The sequence below is a fragment of the Cupressus sempervirens genome, chromosome 3 (genome assembly GCF_028749045.1).
Source record: "Cupressus sempervirens isolate cs-2001-9-10 chromosome 3, ASM2874904v1, whole genome shotgun sequence".
Taxonomy (NCBI): domain Eukaryota; kingdom Viridiplantae; phylum Streptophyta; class Pinopsida; order Cupressales; family Cupressaceae; genus Cupressus; species Cupressus sempervirens.
In genome coordinates this window covers 13,923,570-13,943,316 of record NC_143120.1, presented here as the reverse complement: position 1 = coordinate 13,943,316, position 19,747 = coordinate 13,923,570, and the positions used below count along the sequence as shown (strand labels likewise).

At 39.3% G+C, this 19,747-nt stretch overlaps 1 protein-coding gene across 2 annotated transcripts in view; it reads left to right on the top strand.

The window, feature by feature from the left end:
- LOC149564498 (proline-, glutamic acid/leucine-rich protein) overlaps nt 1–19,747 on the top strand; it is a 200,349-nt gene that overhangs the window by 140,206 nt on the left and 40,396 nt on the right. For both annotated transcript variants that reach the window (XM_089818038.1, XM_089818040.1), the window contains exons 7-8: nt 19,268–19,397; nt 19,542–19,735. In XM_089818038.1, coding sequence (XP_089674164.1) covers nt 19,268–19,397; nt 19,542–19,735 — 324 coding nt within the window. The remainder of the gene's footprint in view (nt 1–19,267; nt 19,398–19,541; nt 19,736–19,747) is intronic.

Here is a 19,747-nt window from a genome sequence, read left to right as displayed (position 1 = left end):
AACTTGAATGGTGGTTTAAGTTCCTTAAACAAACCATGAATGTTTCCCTGGTAAGCATTATTGAGGATATATTATCTATGGACATTTTTTAAAGTACTTGGTGAATATCAGGTGACTTGATATTTTGAGGCCATTGCTTAGAGTACTTGGTGAATATTGTGTGACGATATTCTGGGGCTGAGATGATATCCAAATTGTGAGTATCTTCTGATAAAAAATATTCTTATTCATGCCAACCTGAGATTACATTGAGGTAATATCTAACCATGTGTTTATCTTCCCTAGCTTAGAGGGAGTGTTGATGTTGTAGCTTTAGTTGGTTCGAATTGATATAAAGATGATCCCTCTATGGTTATTGGTTAAACATTGTTTCATTTGATTAATCATCAATTTGACATATCTAATTATAAATATATATGTGAATGTGTGTGTGTGTTTATATTGTTGTTTCCTAATGATAATTAACTTACAATAACCAATATCGATTAATTCAGAGACATGTCTCTTCTACTCCTATATATATACATTCTGATTTGCGTTTGGAAAACACATACTTTACAAGTAGTGCTATTACATTTGTAGAGATCTTCATAAATTCAGCAACACTGATCATTGGTGTCTTGCCCTCTATATTTGGGAGATCATGCGGCTTCGTGACCATACTTTGGAGATTTGGTCCCGTTGGGGTAGACCTTAGACTAGTTGATCATCTCCTTTTTACTCCTGGGTCTCTTGCCCAGGGAAGAAGACGTTGCTCGATCCTTCTTTTGGCCATACCAGATTTGTGAGGCCTCATAGAAGGCACATTGGGTAACTTCACTCTTCTTCCAACAGCTCCTCGAGACAGTTTGAGACACTACTTCGCCATGGACCGTATCCTTTAGTTTTGGCCTACTTCTTGTTTGTGAGGAGTATTTAGTCTTTTTTGGCTTTGTTCTTTTGCTTTCTTGCTAGTTGTACATTTTCTAGTCCCAAAGACCCTCATGGTCTCTTGTGGTACATTAATAAATTTGTCTTATCTTATCTTATCCTTCTCCCAGGGCTACAAAATCATGAATATCCAACTTATTTCTTATAACTCTAATTACTTGGCATAAATATTGGCTGTACCTTCTATAAACATGCACACAAGTAATACTAATAAGTTCTTCTTAGTAATCCATTCACCTTCTTTTAGTTTGTTGTAATAAGGTTGATTTTTATTCGGCCTTACACAAAGCCAACTAATCAAATCACATAGAGTAGAGCAAGGCTGCTATGATAAATCAGAAATATCCTTGACATCCTAACTTATACAATTTAGAAAATGATGAATTCTAAACAACCATAGAGTATTCTTATTAATAACTACGATCAAGTAATTGAAAGTAGAAACTTCTAGTCTTTTATTATCTTTAAACCACTGGAAAAGGTGAAAATTTTGTAGTTGAGTCTTCCACTATACCTATTTCTTGTATCTTCTATATTTATTCTGCTATATCTTATATTTGTTCAGGCTTGGTTTCTCCTTTATATATCAAAATAGAAGAAGTGACAAGCTTGAAACTGTTTTACATCAGACCCTTTCCTAATTAATTGATGTGGGGGTAAAAGATTGGATAGGAATAGTAGGATAATGAACCTGTTGGTTCCCAAAACTGTAGATTGGAATCCTATGAGTCTTGCCAACTCGATGTTGCGATATCCAACCGGTTATGGCCAACTTGACAGAAGTGAATGATACAATCCAAGTTTTCTGTGCTTCTGGCTTTACAAGGCCAAGGTGGGTGTACCTGATCCTGGGCAACAACTTAGATCCAAGATGCTTAAAGTGGATTGATTAGAATTTGAATGAAAGTTTCCTAAATGGCAAGAATTGTAGAAAACTTTAAACTTGGAAATTATGAACTGAGAATAATAAATGAATATATGAATGTTTTTAAAAAATAAGAATAAGTATAGATTAGTGCACCAAATGAATATATTAATTCTTCAAAGGAAAGATATGAAACAATTGCTAGCATATGGATTATGAATCAAGTGTAATATAAAGACAAGTGCTTAATTAAATGGGCAAAGAAAGTTAATATTATAAGTTGAAATGTACAACTTTATAAAGTTCACTGTACTTAAACAATAAACAGATTAATAATCCATACGCGACAGATCAATTATACAGACGCAATTTTAAACTAGTCTAGAATGCATTTTAACTCCTGTGATATGGAGACAAACTAGACATAAATACGGAAATAATTAAATATTTCACAATATCTATGTTTATCAAGTTTAAAAATGCGATAACTATCCAATCCACTTGTCTGAATATTGAAATATTTATAGAAATTAATAAAAATATTTATAAAGGACACAACTTAATAATAATTTCAACTCAAACTTTTATGCAAATAAGTAAAATAAATATGCTCATTGGTTATGCTGGAATTAAAATTGCAACGAAGACACTCCTTACAGATGATCCATCCAATGCAATTAGATTCCAAAATAGCATAGAAAAATTGTACTTAATGAACCAAACCCACGTGCTTTGTTCAAAAATTCATTCCTTAGCCATTGAAAGAATATAATAAATCAAATGTGTTCAATATGCACCAAAATTTGGGAATAATATGAATTGTATCTTATTTTGATTTTACATCTTATATTTATACTTCACCATAGAGTCATTCGGTTGGTTGCCAACCAAGGCGACTTTTCAAAACAAGAATTAATCATCTTATTGATAATAAGATGTGATTTGCTAGGCCACTGAATCCAAAACCGCTACTTCAATCTTTGGTTAATTGAGGAATATCAATTCACCTTTGGGAGATGTATTATTGTTCAATTTTGCTTTCTCAAAACCATAACCATTCCTCTCCGACACGTCACTGACCCTTTCAAAGGACTTTGAATCATTGTTAATGCCAACGCCTAATACGTAGATGCAACTCCATAAATCTCATTGAATCTATCGCTCCTATTTTTCATCATCATTGCTTCCAAATCTATATATATGCTGGATAAAACTTCATCCCGTTGAGCACATCTCTAGACTTTCTAGTTCCACGGTGATTCTTCATCCTGCAATAAACACATAACAATCATTAGATACCGATGATTGAATAAGATTGATAATAGACAATGCAAATCCCTAGCTTTAGCAGTTTTGGAAGATATAATCACTCAGCTCTCCATTATCGTGCTCATGATCCTTTGAAATAGCAATTGTATATAAATCAGACTCCCGATTATTCCCGTAAGTTTCAGAATTTGGTACGAAGCTTTATACACTTATACTTGACAGTTCTTTATCTCTATCGGTTCGATGAAGGCATTATTTGTGGATTATTGAAGGAACTATTTTGCAGATGTATTCACTTCTTTTCTATGCCCGTATCTCGGTACATGCTCTCTTAATAAATGGCAAGTCTGATTGTTGTTTGTGGGCAATTATTTCTCAAGTATATGCTATCGTTTCTTTCCACTATTTCCATCGCATGGTCCATATACCACTCATTTTCTTTGTCATTGCTCCATGTTGTCTTTGCTAAATCTATCTTCAAAATCATGGTGATAGTTTTTAATATCTTTGCCCATTGGTGCTGTAGGAAATATCACCTCCTTCCTACGATAATTTTGAGATCATTTTGTTTCCAATTGCTTTGCTGCTGGCAATGTAATTTTGTCACATACTATCTAAAGAATTGGTCCTTTTATAAATCTGGCCTCTAACATGCCACTCCGTAAGAAGCCATCTGGTGAAGATGAACAAAGGCATACATCCACCTTTCCAAAGTGGAGCCAAACTGAAAAAGGAGCGTGATCATTGTCTCTGATTAAGATTAACTCTTTTCAAAATTTGCGTTGTGAGGCATAGGTCAAAGCTCTCACTGAAGGCGACTGTTGACATCTTTCATATACTCATGCTTTGACTTCTGCAATCTGAAAACTCTTTGATTATCAACGTCTTCAGAATTTGTTGAAAAACAAGGCAATTATTTCCCTTCCATTGCAGCTGTGATAATTTTTTCAATTAACTGCAATAGCTTCATCTCCGTAGCTTCCATCCATGCTACTGAATCTATAATCTTAGACTTTGCAGTGTAATTGTTATCTGAAAACGATGGACATTCGACAGTGTTTTGTCAACAGATATATCCCTCCAGCACTGCACAAGACCATACATCTTTATTTTGAAATAGAATTCTCTTCCTTTTCAATCTGTTATGCCAAACTCTCCAGAGTTTTATTTCCCAAGCCTATTAAACTCATTTGAGCCTTCTCCTATTTAGAATATATCAGTCTGTAGAGAATTGATGTGTCTTTGAATCTTTGTGAGAATAGAATGTTCTGCCATTTGATTACCACAAGCATAATTGTCTGCTGTCAACCCAACATTAGAGTTGCTTACTTCTTGTAAAGAATCTTCACATGTCGATACACTAGGTTTCTATGAATCATTGTGGTGAACACAGTTATCTTGTTTTGTGATACTATCTCTGGAATCCTTAATAGAAGAGATAGACAAAGATGAACAAGCATTAGTCCTTTCCTTCATTTGCTCAAGAGATGGCACTATCAGCAGAAGAACTATTTACAGAATTCATTCCCACTGATCTCTCACCCCAAATCACTTTAGTGTCAACATAATAAAGTAGAAAAAAGATTCATTTCCATTAGTTTTCCCTCCTTATTTCGTAAATGGAGATCTGATTTTTAAAGATAACAGATTTCCACAATCCATGATAATTATATTCCTGCTTCCGGGTAAGATTGTGTGTGAGTTTTTGCATCAACGTTTCGGATCATACTCAATGATCCATCATCAGGATGAGAGTGCTAAGAACGATTGATCATTGAGTATGATCCGAAACGTTGATGCAAAAACTCACACACAATCTTACCCAGAAGCAGGAATATAATGATCTGATTTTTGCCAAAAACCAGGGCTCCATCAAAACCCTCCCAAGGTCTACAAGGGCTAACTACCAAATCTTCCTTACAAAGGGTCTCTCTCTGTCCTTTTAACCAGTCAACCTTTTCTACCTTTCCAAGGAGACTCCAAGGCTTCTATATGTCCCCTTATTTGGCAAGTTACATGACCAAGTCAATAAGCCAAGCACAGCTTAGAAAGGTTACTAGTGGGCTGAGCTTGTTTAGGGCTTTGAATGGCCCACATGACTAAACCAACTCACATATCCTTGGAGAGATGTTAACAAACCATTCAACTTAAAAAAGACGGTTTTCCAAGACCCAAGTCCATTCTACCATCTGTTTTGGTATACATGCCTAATTGCAATTAGGTCTCCAATCAAAGAAGTTGGGTAATAACTTTTGACTCCTTGATGGTCTAGGCAAACAAAGTGGGTTTCCAGATACCCTTTTTGGAGTTATCTATAATATCTCAAATTTTGGTTCTTCAACCAAGATGTAGACACCCTAACCAATTCTACACCTCTAGACCTAAAGGGCTAAATAGGTCACTCCTCACTAGATCACTTCCAAATCTTCATCTCCTCCAGTCAAAACATATCTTCCCCTAACCACAAAATGCTCTAACATTCTCTAAAAAACATATTCACAACATTCAAACCCCTAACCTTTTGCTCTCAACCAGCTTTCAAACTCTGAATGCTCATTTCTGTGCATGTCACAAAGAGATGCCAGACCCAGGGCTTCTTTCCCAAAATAGCCATTTCCATGGAGCATTCCAAAGGTTGCTTATTCTTACGAGGCATAAGGAGACCTATCAAACCCCAGAATTTCAGGAAATTTGGCTGGAGGATATTAGGCCAAAACTCATTGTTTCTACCAAAACCTAGGTCTGTGAGGGTTTCAGACCTGGATTTTGGTAGGAATAACTTCAAAGCCTCAAATCAACTCGAAAAGAAAGCTAACACACAGGATTGAAGATTTACAACTTGATCATGTCTGCCCATCCAACTAGTATGAGGGAATTACAAAGATATACAAAAAACTTTAGAATGATCAATGCTTTATTGCTCCAAAGCTTCAAAAACTTCAGCAACATTACATCTTTCAATCTCTGAGGCCTTTATGGATTTTAAAACAACCACAATCATTGCCAATGGATTTTTGAATGACATAAATGTTGGGGCTAAAAAATGCAACTTTTTGCCAAAGAGTTGCAAAGTTGTCATGACAAGTTTTTGACGACTTTTGCAATTTTTGTCAATTTACACCTCCAACCATTCTATGACCTCAAAGTTGTTACATTTGATTGGTTTATATAAAAATGCTTCAATTGGAGCTTTAACCACTTCATCTCATGAATTTTGACCATTTAAAGGACAATTTGGCCAATCGAATTGCATCCTTATTACATTTACATCAATGACTCATAGGGTCTTCTTACATTCATCCTAGTCTAGTAGATGCCTAACTTTGTCCTTGGCCTAGGTCTAACCAATTGGTGCTCCTGCACCACTTAAAAATAAAAAACTATCAAAAATTTGTTAAGATATATCAAGATAACAGTTTTCCAATCAGCAACTATATGACACCGAACTTGTTGATATTTTACTCTCCATTAGTCTGCTGCTTGGTGATTGGTTTTCTTTTTGAACATTCAAGTATTCCTCTTCCCAACGAACAACTTTAACATCACTTGGCCATTTGAAATCCTGGATAGCTGGCATATTTATTAATTTATCTTTCCATCTTTTATCAGTTGTCACTTTGACCTCTGCAACAATTTTTGCAAGTCCAGCATCCATCATTATGATTCTATCCTAAACATTTTAAAACTCTGAGCACTTTCAGCCATTTTTTCTTTCATATGTGCCATGATTTTGGACACTACCTGGTGGTAATCAAGTTTCCAATCATCAAATCCCCTTATGTGGCCATCCTTATCAAGAATTTATGGGATTGTCCAATACTTGAAAGTATGAAAGGAAGAAACTTTTCCTTTGACCCTTTGCTCTTCGCCAGATACATATCTGAGTTCTTCAATGACCATACTTATCTTTTCAGTTTTTTAAAACTTTGGAGGGGCTTCAGGGTCTCTGTGTTACTTTGCAAAGAGGAGAAATGGTGATATAAGTGGGCTGCCACCTCTTCATTAGCTTTTCAAGGCTGGTTTTGTCTTCTTGAAATGTACTGATCATTTTCAACAAGGATTCATATCTGTTGTATATGTAAGATCCTAACTAAATTCTGTCCTAAATTTCTTTGTTTCAGTGTATAAATATTTTGTCAAACATTTGTCATGCAAGGTCACTGTATACTGATTTTTAAGTTAATGCTTGGTTTGATGCTTATGTAAGATGGTTTTCAGAAATGCCAATATAACAGAAACATAAACAATAACTTTGCATTCAAAGACATCAAGTTTCCAACACCAAATATGTCTCTATTATTGTCATAACAAGTCTGATTATAAAGTTTATCAGGTGTGAAACAATTTCAAACTCCCTAAATTCCTATCTAATTACCAACACAAGAATCATGCTAGGAAAGGATGCACAAATTGATTTAACTGGATAGTCTGCAAGTTCTTTGATAACTGATTTGCTACCGACATACACTGTAGATGGCTCTGTAGGGATGACACCAGCTACAGGAGGAAGTGTATGGCCCTTGGGAAGCTGATAATTGACTATGAAATATCTGATCTGCCACTATAGAAGTCGTTCTGCTCTGGATCAGTCTTTCTGAGCTGAAACTCTCCAAATTCGAACCCCCGTACACATTCCCAGCTCAGTTCTGCTGTACGGAAAGATAAGAATTGGCTGGCAAACTCCAAAATTCGCCACTGTCAATCAGTTTGGCCCTTCGATGTTCCTGATCTGCTATCTCAGTCCTTACCCAATTTGTTAAAATGGTAGCTTCAGTTGATTGGAAATAATTGGTATATCGAGAACAATGATTTTTTTTAATATATATATATATACATATATATATATGTATGTATGTATACACAGACACACAGACACACAGACACACACACACACACACACACACACACACACATATATAATGTGATATGGTTCATATATCAAATATATATATCGCAAGAGTTTCCATCTTAAAGTTCATAATATCCTTTTACCCTTGTGTGATTGGGCACCTCATGTAACAAACTAAAAAATTACCATTTACTTTGTCACAAGGTTCTCCATCGAACAGTTGCAATTACCAACATGGTCGGCAGCATATTGTTTGACTATTCCAAAGTCCACATAGGGACATGACCCTACTTGGTACTTTGTAACATGTAGAGTCATGTCCCTTTGCGGACATGACTTTACCTTATCTTATAACTAAGACATTGAGTCTGCTGAATGAGAACATCACAAAACACATAATCGTGCTTTGTATCATCAGCGACTCATTCATGTAAACAGGAATATCACCCTTCCCTATAACTATACAGATTACTCCAAATGATAGACAGAACTAAAAACATTGAACATACCATTCATACTATGACACCAGAAGGCGTACCAGGAAGCAAGGAAATGGTTTATTTTTTATTGATGCCAAAATCATACCCGTACAATACCAATTGTCCATATATTTATAAAGAGTCAGTTAGTTGGAAACCAACCGACGCATTTCCTTACTACTAACTACCCAACCTTAACAACAACAAATACCAACATAACATTTATTTATTCGACTACATCTATCCCCCCCCGCAAAAAAAGAAGAAGTCATCTTCCAGACGACTTTACAATATGAAATAAAATAACATCAACTTCAAGAAGGAGGATTGGAGGACATCCCTGGGCCTCGCAGTCGTTGTAGCTCCCGCTCTGTTGTCTTTTGCTTAGTACGCATGCCCTGAAGGACTCGTAAAGCATCCATCTTTTTGGCTTCAGCTACGGCCAATTTGTCTTCCAACTTAGCACGTTCCAACTACCATCTTGCTAACCGAGCATTCTTTTCTGCCTGGGCCTGCTCATGAAGACGTTTATCCCGCTGGGCTTCGACAAAAATACTTCGGAAAGCTGTCTCTATAGCAGCTAGAGAGGCCATGAGAGAAGTAACCTGGGTCTGGGAAATGATAGTACGGCTAGTCCAAGCGGAGGCAATTTCTTCCTGGCTGTAGTTACTCTGTTCTAAGAGACCCCAATCTGTATAGCAGTCAGTTTGCATGAACTGGGCTAATGCTGTAGCTGCAACAAGTACACCCTCCATATTATATGTCTTTGCATGCTGAAGGAGTTTTTGGGTAGAATGCTCCATAGCCCGCAATTCCGTAAGAAATCCTTCCGCTTGAGCTGTAAAAGAAGCTGGAACCGGTTCCTTTAGCCGGCAAGGTACAAGAGACGACACCAACCCCTCTTCTTCCAGCGATTTGTCAGCCTCCTCTAAAATAGTGTCTACTCCTGCCATTGTCACCTAAGTACTTGAATCCTTAGATTGCTCCCCTGCAGCCGGTTTAACAACAAGAGCCACAGGTTCGACCACTTCTGGCCTAAGAGGTGTATGTAGTCGTACCTTGTGTCCACAATTGGCTTGTCTTCTTAAATCAATCACCTTTCTGTGATTGGATTGGTTTGACGAGAGAAGAGGCTTGATTCTTGGAATAGATAGCTTAGAAGCCCCCCATGTCGGAAAGTGTCTGGAGCTGACATCCTCGGTGGAGGATACTGGTGGTACTGCAACATCATCAGGAGGGGTTGGCTGGAAGACCTCAATGACCCTTGTAGGAAGAGGTCCTGTTGCAGGTGGCAAAAACACCACTTCACGTGGAGTACCTTGTAAGTGGCTCAGGCGAATTTCAGCTGCTTGGGAATCAAAAGAAGAGGAATCCGCATCACCTGTATCTCCTGCCATGTCTTCAGAACTAACCTTGTCCTCATCCTCTTCCACTGCTTCGGCTTGTCGTGCTTTCTTGCTGGTATGTTCACCATAACTCTGAGAGCCCACACCTAGGGTGTCTAAATGTAACCAATAAGTCATTGCAAGTCGGTACGGCTCCACTCGGCTTGCTAGAACCAATGTCCCCCAATGTTCACTACTAACTTGGAGCCACACGGCCTCCAGAAACAAAGCTACTGCATGATGGGGCATGTAAAAAGCCTTATGCCACAACTCCAGAAATTCCCGCAATCTCTTAGAAAGGAGTTGAGCCCAATTGTAAATCCGTCCGTGGGATAGGCCGTCTACTACTAGCAATAGCCAAAGAGCAATATTAGAGGTATGGCTACTAGCTGTGAGCTTACTCTTTACCAAATCAACCACGCAATGCCATTCTTCATTTACAATGAAAACCTTCCTCAGCCCCTGATTTTTTTTGAGAATACCTTCCCATTCCTTATTGGTAACATTCGGGCGACATAAAAGCTTTAGCCATTTCTGTTTGTCTTCCCCTGTCATAGGTGCTTTACTCAATTCCTCCCCCTTGTTCGGAATTCCAAAAACCCTACTAAGTACTTCAACAGAATAAGAAACCACTACCTCTTGTTGAGCATACTGTATGACAAATTGATGACTTGTTCCATAATACCCTGTAATCAAATCTTGAAGAATATGTTCAAAGTTGTGCAAATCAAAGATTGGCATAAAGATGATTTTGTCCACCTTTGCTGCAACCAATGCCTTCCTAAGAGGATGATCTACTTCAGACTTTTCCCACCATGCCCTACACTCACTCCCAAGCACGCATTCAAAACTAATATTGGAAGCATTGATTTTTTGTGTTGATTTAGTCTTTCCTTGTGCCGTGACTAGCTTCCGAGTTCTTGTAGCCGCTTTAGTACTTTTAGAGTCAATAATGTGGCCCCGGTTGGGATTTCCCATACTTAACTTCACCATGTTAGACAAATACGTCCAACCAACGAATTGCTGGTTGCAATAACCCCAATGACCACTCAGAACAATTGTCGGCCACGTGCTGAAAGAAAAAATTAAGATGTATGGCAATTGATATATTCCCTTATGCAGGCCTTGTACGGTAGCCGTACAGTGGGCACTTTTATGATAGTTTTGCCTTCGTACTTCAATGTCCCTTGCCTTCTGTCCGTATGCCAAAATCTGTACGTACCTCACCTTCTTGTAGACTTACCGTACCCTGTCAAGATGTTTGTACACTGCCAGGTGACGTACATCAGCATGCCCGTACGCTGTCAAACCTGCCCTACCAAGATGTCGTACGCTAGTATGTCTGTACGCTGCCAAATATCGTACGTGCCCATCCCTTGTTTGTACTCTGTCGTACGTCCGTACTCTGTCTTTCCTTGCATGTGCTTTGCCGTACGTCCGTACTCTGTCCTTCCTTGCATGTACTCTGCTGTACGTCCGTACTCTGTCAATCCTCCATCCGTACATGCATACTTTGCCAAATCTCCATCTGTACGTCCGTAGTCTACCAATCTTCCATCCGTACGTTGTCCACCCCTGAAGGAATACAGTTCCCTCGTACGGCTAAGTACTGCTCCCACGTACTGCTCCTTCCATACGGCCGTACGCTGCAAGATGGAATGTAGGCCTTCTCCTTGTCCGGCTAGAAAGAAATGGCTCTCACTTATATCTTGGATGTTTATAAAGTAAGCATCTTGGGTATTTATAAAGTAAGCACCCACTTTTCGTTCTTTATATAATTTCAATTTGGACCCATTCACTAAATTTTTAATTGGCTGATTATTAAGGGTAGCTAACTTTATGGCTCCATTGTCTTTTATTGCTATTACTTTATAAGGGCCCAGCCAACGAATTTGGAACTTACCTGGCTTTATTTCATTCTTTCCATTGTATCGCAACACTAGTTGCCCCGGGTGGAAATTCATCGTTTTCAAATGCTTGTTGTGCCAAAATTTGCATCGCTTCTGAGCCACCTCTGTGCTCCATTGGGCCATTATTCTCCTTTCTTCCAATTGGAGTAACTGATGTAGGCGCTCCTTGAGACTTTCTTCATCACTTAATCTGTTTTGAATGGCTATTCTCAAGCTCGGGACCACATATTCTATTGGCATTACTGCTTCCTGCCCATACATAAGGTGAAAGGGGGTATGTCCTGTAGTACCTTTATAGGTTGTTCTATAGGCCCATACTATTGTGGGAATTCGCTCTTCCTAGTCCTGTCCTTCGACGCCACAAGTTTTATAAGGATGATAACCAATATTTTGTTAGTAGCTTCTGCTTCACCACTCGCCCTTGGATAGTAGGGACTAGGGAAAGAATGGAATATTTTATATTCATTGGTCATCATTCGAATAATGTCATTCACAAAATGCACTCCCCGATCACTGGTGAGCCGTAGTGGGATTCTGAACCAGGTAACTATCTGTTCATAAAGGACTTTAGCAGTACTCCGAGCCGTATTGTTTGGCAAGGCCCATACCTCTATCCATTTAGTGAGGTATTTTGTCGCCACCACTATATATTTGCACGGATTTGTCCTGCTAGCAGGTAGAGGACCCACGAAGTCCAGTCCCCACCTTTCAAATAATTCCTATGGTTGAGATGGGAACAGCGGCATGAAGTCCCTTTCGAGCGGCTTCCCTGCTAGCTGGCATGTGTGACAACTTGCTACCCATTCCTTGGCATCCGCATACAACGTGGGCCACTGTAATCTTGCCAAGAGCACCTTTCGTGTAGTTGTATCTGGTCCCATATGGCCTCCTGCCACTCCTTCATGGGACTCCCTCAGAACCCCCGGGATTTCCTCCTCCATCACACATCGTCGGAGGATTCCATCTGGCCCCAATTTGTATAACAATCCTTCAATTAATTGGAATGTACGGCTTTTTAAAGCAACTTTTCTCCGTTCCGCTTGAGGCATGTCGTGAGGAAATGTAGCTGTAGACAGGTATTGGCCAATCTATTCGTACCATGCTGGTAATACTGCAATCTGAAAAAGTTGAGTATTTGGAAAATCCTCATTTATTCCATTCCCAACAATTTCTCCTGACTTGATACGAGATAATTGATCAGCAATCACATGGTTCCTTCCAGGTTTCACTACAATTTTGAAGGTAAATTCTTGTAACAAAATCAGACACCGACTTACTCTCCCCTGAATTACTAGTTTATTCACCAAATAAATTAATGCTTGGTGGTCAACAAAAAATGTTAACGATGTAGCAAGGAGGTAATGCCTGAATTTTTGGACTGCATAGACCATACCCAGCGCTTCCCTCTCTGTGGTGCTATAGTTTCGTTCCGCTTTTGACAGAAGCCTGCTAGCGAAGTATACAGGATGATCCAACCCTTCCTTTCCTGTTTGAGCCAAGGTGGCTCCTATAGCGTAATTGGAAGCATCTACATGGACTTAGAACTCTTTATCCCAATCAGGATAGACAAGGATAGGTGCTTCCACAAGTCTTCTTTTGAGTTCTTGAAAAGCGTCTTCTTGCTCCTCCTTCCATTCAAACCATTCCCCTTTCCTAGTTAACCTCTCCAACAGAAGTGATACTTCAGTGAATCCTTTGATGAATCGCTAGTAATACCCAACATGGCCTACAAAAGATTTGATACTTGTCACATTCTCAGGAGCTTCCATTTCCAGGATTACCTTTATTTTGTCTGGATCCATCTTTAAGCCTTCGTTACATACTATATGTCCTAGGAGTCTGCCCTGTGGGACCATGAACCGGCATTTCGTTGGATTGAGTGCCAGTCTCGCTCTTCGACATTTCTCCAGACATTCTCCAATCAATTTAAGGTGGTGTTCTTTACCGCTATAGACCGACCAATCATCAAGAAATGCTTTAAAATTTCCTATTGACATACCCTGAAAGATGTGTAGTATAATCCGCTGAAAGGTAGCTGGTGCATTGCATAGTCCAAAGGGCATCCTATTATAAGCGTATACACTGCCTTTCACTACAAATGTAGTTTTTAACTTATCCTCCTTTGCAATACTAATCTGGTTATACTCGGAAAATCCGTCCATAAAAGAGTACATCTCATGGCCGGCTACTTCTTCTAGAATGCTATTTGTAAACGGAATGGGAAATGGATCTTTTATGGTTACCGCATTTAGGCTTCTGAAATCCACACATATTTGAATTTGAGTACCATCGTTTTTGAGTGATATCACAATAGGAGAAACCCATTTGCTAATTTGAACTTTAAATCTAATCCCTGCGTCCAACATCTTTGTGATTTCTTCTCTTACCCGCTCGGCATAATTCTTGTTCATCCTATAGGGTCGTTTCCATACTGGCCTTGCTCCAGGTATGAGTGGAATCCGGTGGACACACACTTCTGGTGGTATTCCTTTCAAATCTTTGTATGTCCATGCAAAAACGTCTCTGTACTCCATAAAGATTCTAAGGGCTGCAGCTTTGAGCATAGGATCCCAATCTTCTCCTACGAAGATTTTGTTGGTTTGCCCTTCTTCTCCTAGTTTCGAGGCTTGAAGATTAGCCTCTTTGTATTCCACTTTTTTCTCAAAGATGTGAGCCGGTGTGGTATCCAATGTGGTTCCACCTTCTTTGTACTCCGTGTACACCTCGGGATATCCTTCCTCTGCCTCTTCTAACATGTTGCAGTCTGCTTGGAATGCTTCATAATCGCCCATTTGCCAGTAAAACAAGCCCTTCAAGAAGTCTGTGTTATCCTCCAAGTACTCCCCCAACCTCAGTACTCCTTCGTCAGGTTCCATTCCTTCATATTCCTCTTCTTTAGAGTTAGATGCCAAGTCTTGACTCATCGACTGGTTTTTGAGATCAATAATGGACTTCCTTCCTTCTGATTCAATAGAGAGGGTGTTTCTTTTCCAGTTGTGATTAGCTTTCGCTGCTACAGACCATCCCCTCCCCAATAACGCATCATATCCCTTCTTTACCAAGGTAATAACCACAAAATCCAAAACAAATTGTTGGGTTCCTATTATTACCTTTTGCCCTATCAAGGTGCCAATCGGTTTGATGCCATGCTGGTCTGCTCCCACAAGTTGGAATTTGGGCGGCCATAAGGTAGATTTTCCAATTGCCTTCCAAGTGTCTTCGGGTAAAACATTTACCCCGGATCCTCCGTCAATTATTGTGTTTGATAGTTTGTACCCCATTATTTCCATCTCCACTACTGCTAGCGTTTTCCCCAAGCCTGTTGTAAATAAGGTATTTTCTTCCTTTCGTACTGAAGTTTCATCTTCCTCTACCCCCTTTACTTCTTCTAGTTCCACCTGTTCTAGTTCCCTCTCAGAATCCTCCTACTCAGTTGGTCACGTTCCTTGCGTCAAGGCAACTTGTAACTGGGGTAGTGTATCCAGTAATTCCCCAATGGAGACCGGAATGGTAGTTTCTAATACTTTCTTTATAATATTCGACACCCCTTTTTCCTTAGGGCTTTTCGCTGGCTTAGTTGTTGTTTCCCCCCTCAATTCCTTCTAGATGTTTTGCTTTGCCTCCTCGAATCTTGCTTTTTCCACTGTGGCCTCCGGGTATATGGCTTTCTTGGCTTGCATCCTTGTTATTTGCAAGTATCTCCTCTTTTGATCCTTCAATATCCAACATGTTTACGCCTTTTTGCCTTGGGCAATTTGTATCCTCATGGTTACCCGGTCCACACCATTTGCAGAGCATCCCTCCATTCTGGCCTGCTCCATTTTGACATTCTCAGGCAAAATGGCCCCATTCGTTACATCTCCGGCATTGGATCATGGGCCGTCCTCTAGAATCATATTGGATTGCCCTATGGGGTGTATTGGTGTTACTGTTGTTATTACTGTTATTGGCATTTCCTCTCCGGTTACTCCTGTATCCCCCTGGGGACGCTTCTGTATTATTGTTCTTTGTGGGAGTTGCTGGTGGTGTAGATTGTTCTCTAGTGAACAATACCTGGGCATTCTTGGTTTTTAAGTTGTAAGGGCAGTCCTTGATAGCATGACCCCCTACCTGGCAAATCTCACAAAACATCTTCCTCGGACATGTTCCTTTGGTATGACCTTCTTTTTGGTAGTCTGTACACCAAAGGTCTTTACCTTCCTTCCTTTCATCCTTAGTGCCGACTACCTCCTTCATTAGCCGTTTGAGGTCCTTCCTCAAGGCTTGGATTGTTTTGGACTCTTCCTCACTCTCCTTGGAGCTCTCACTAGAGCTTCCATGCTGTCTCCTCTTTGATGTTTTGGTTTCACTTTCAATATCCATAGCCCTCGTACAAGCGTCCCCGAAGGTGGATGACAGAACTATCTTCATTTTTTTTCTTAAGGACGAGGTGAGTCCTTCGATCGACCATCTTTTCTTTAGCCCATCCGCAAGCTTATTGTCCAATTTGCTAATAAGTTCCTTCAATCGCCTGGTATAGGCCTTTACTGATTCTTTCTTGTCTTGCCTAGTATTATAGATTTTGGTGACGATTTCATCGTCATCTCTTAACAGTTTGAATTCTTCTTCAAATGCTGTATGCAGGTTATCCCACATGTTTTTCTTACCAGTCTCCAAGTCTGCATACCAATCTATGGCAATCCCTCTTAATGTGCTAGGGAAAGCCTTCAGCCATTCGTTACTGTTATTCTCCCCATTGGCTTGCCATATAGTTATACAGGTTTTACAATGGCGAGCCGGATCCCTTGATCCATCTCCTATAAATTTAAGCAACTTTTGTTTATAAACAGCCATTTTCTTTGCTTGTTGCCGCCTTCCCAAGGGAACCCCTCCTCTCGAGAAAACACCACCACCAGGTGAAGCCCCAGATGGAACACTACTTCCTAATGGAACTCTCCCTCCAGATGGAATACCCCTACCAGATGGAATACCCCCGCCCGATGGAACGCCCCTACCAGATGGAACACTACTTCCTAATGGGAGTTTACCTCCGGATGGAATACTACTTCCTGATGGACTAGACTCCCCACCCCTTATGAATTCTTGCCATTCAAGAGTTTCGGGTTTCCCGCACGTGGACTGCCTTTCTGGTGTGGTCTGAAATAACCAAATTGGCTAGTTCCTCAATAGTATACTCAATACACCCTTCCTGATTTTGATGGGAATCTACTTGTATTCTCCAGTTTACGATGCCTCTCTTGTTGTTGTTGGAGATGTAGGGTTTTTAGAGCGACTTCCTCCTTAGTTTTGTCCTCTGGTACTGTCCTCCGGTATATATTTGGAATTAAGGGCATGAAGTGATTCAGGACCTATCTCTCTCTCTTGGCTTCTTGTTGGGTTCCTCAGTTCCACAATTCTACGCCTCCTCTCTAAACCATTGAAGTACTTGTTGCCTTCTTCTTTCCCTCTCAATTTGTGCTCTTTCGTTCTCAATATTTAGGAGGTTCCTTGCCAACAGTCAAGGAATCTATCCTAGGAGATCGTACACTGCCGGTGGCACAGAGGTTCGTTGCATATCGTGCTCTCAGGAACCGTCCTCTCATGGGCTTCCTTTTGCACATATTGCTTGACCACAATTTCCCACGCTGTCACTAGGTTGTGTGTCAACTGATCCTCCCTAGTTATTTCTTCCTCCTCTCCGTCGCTATGAACAATTTGGATGCAAGGTGTAAACGGTCTTCCCATTAGTCCATCTTACCACTAGGGTACCTCCAGATCCGAACTTAGGCAACGGTGCCAAAAATGTAAACAGGGACATCACCCTTCCCTATAACTATACAGATTTCTCCAAATGATATATAGAACTGAAAACATTGAACATACCATTCATACTATGACACCAGAAGGCGTACCAGGAAGCAAGGAAATGGTTTATTTTTTATTGATGCCAAAATCATACCCGTACAATACCAATTGTCCATATATTTATAAAGAGTCAGTTAGTTGGAAACCAACTGACGCATTTCCTTACTACTAACTACCCAACCTTAACAACAAAAAATACCAACATAACATTTATTTATTCGACTACAGTTCAGTTTTCTCTGCGATCAACACATCAGACATTTAGATTTATATTACAGTGTAGATTAAGACAGAACTACTTAATGATACATATTGATAAGTTGAACACAAATTCAAACAGTTATATTGAATAGCAGAAATCTGATTATATCACAGTCACTCTATCAGAGATCCTGTTCATCAACACAGTTGAGTCTCCAATGAGTTTTGCATGTATTTTCTCTCTCAAATTGCATAAAAGCTGATAATATCAAGTAATTCCCAATTTTTATCAACTCTGGAGGAAAGTCCAGGCTGCTAGGCACGAGTTTTCATTTTTTAGCCCTCAAGTTGCTGGAAACCCTACCAATAGAGCTCTTTTCAAATCTCCAAATGAAATTATAAACCTGTATGATCAAAAAATGAAGTCTCTTCTTCCTTTTATTCATTTTAATTTTCAGCCCTAAACCTAATTTTGAATTAGGGTTTCATTTCCCCTTTCTATTAATAAAATGAATTTATTTTATTTCCAACATATTCCCATTACAATTTCAATTGGCTGGAGCAGTCAATTATTCATTGAATGGGACCAAAATTACCTAAACCAACTCCTCCAAGTTGCTTCCTATTAAAATATATCTGATCATTGTGTGGTATTAACCCTGGTCTCAAACATATTCCTTTTGTGATACACAAGACCCTCTTTAGTCATTAAGCATGGAAAAATGTGGGTCTTCTTGCTCTCTTAATGGTTCTGAATTGAATCTTAACATTGTCTGTCATTCCGAGCTTACATTTTGTAGGTTGGCCAGGAAAATATGGATCATATTAATGATATTTCCCATATACTTTTACTGTAGTCGGATGTAGTAAGTTGTTTTTGATTCTTGTGTCATATGATTTTAAGAAATTGATTCTCTATCATCTTGGATCTCTGCAGCCAGTGCCTGTAATGGAAATGGAAGTGTTGAATCATACAAACCCATTCTTGAGTCAATGTAATTATGAAATATGTGTGCAGGAGGCACGTATGTTAAAGAATTCACAATGGATCATCTGCTCTAGAATTGTAGAAGAAATATCTGGAGGCACTCTTGGATAATTTCAAAGCAATATATACTTAAGTCACTTACTATATTCTCTATTCAAAGCTGTTCTGGTTATTTAGAGGAGGGTAGCCATGTAGTTCGACTAATATTTGAATGAACAATGTTTTCCTATAACTTCTACATTTGGGTTTGAGGCCAAGGGTTGGCTAACACCTATGTAGATGAATGTTAATAATCGTGCATGATGTAATAAACTAGTGTCTGAAGTCTGGATTTAGTGAATAAAAAATATTGATATTCTAACCAAATTGTAGAATTTGAATAGTTATACATGCAGTATATTGTGCTGGGTGCTATATTGTGATTATTCCAGTATTCTGCAACATGACTTTTGTTAAAAGCACATCATTTCTCAACCTTTTCAACAGTTGTAACATATTATCTTGGAAAATGTGCTGATGGTTCTCTTTTCTGGTTAAATTGGCAAAGAAATTTGCTCGATGCTTGGCCTTTCTTGCAAAGTCCCGGAGTGATGGGGCTAGCTGGTTTTCTATGATGCAAAGGGTTTTGCTTGCAATAAATGCACATTTGAATAATGCATTCCAAGGTTTCGAGGAAGGTTTGGAAGTCAAAACTTTAGCAACTTAACAGAATGCATTTTATTACTACTATGGTTTTTTAGCAGTTTGTTATACATGTTTTGGATTTTCAATTGGTTTTGTCTTTTTTATAAGTGGGCTATTTAATCTGTTTTTATGTATAGCAAATAAAGCAAGTGAAGCTGCCATTGCTTTGCTTCCGCCTGGAAAGGATCCTCCTCTGCCACTGGGAGGACCACTGGTGGAGGCTGAGTCAGTAGAGCAAGCAAGAAATCTCTTTTGGCAGCTACTTGTACGGAGAGTTTCTTCATTGGTGCATTGCTGCTGCCTGATGCTTACAAATCCATATCCAGTTCAGGTAGAGAGACGT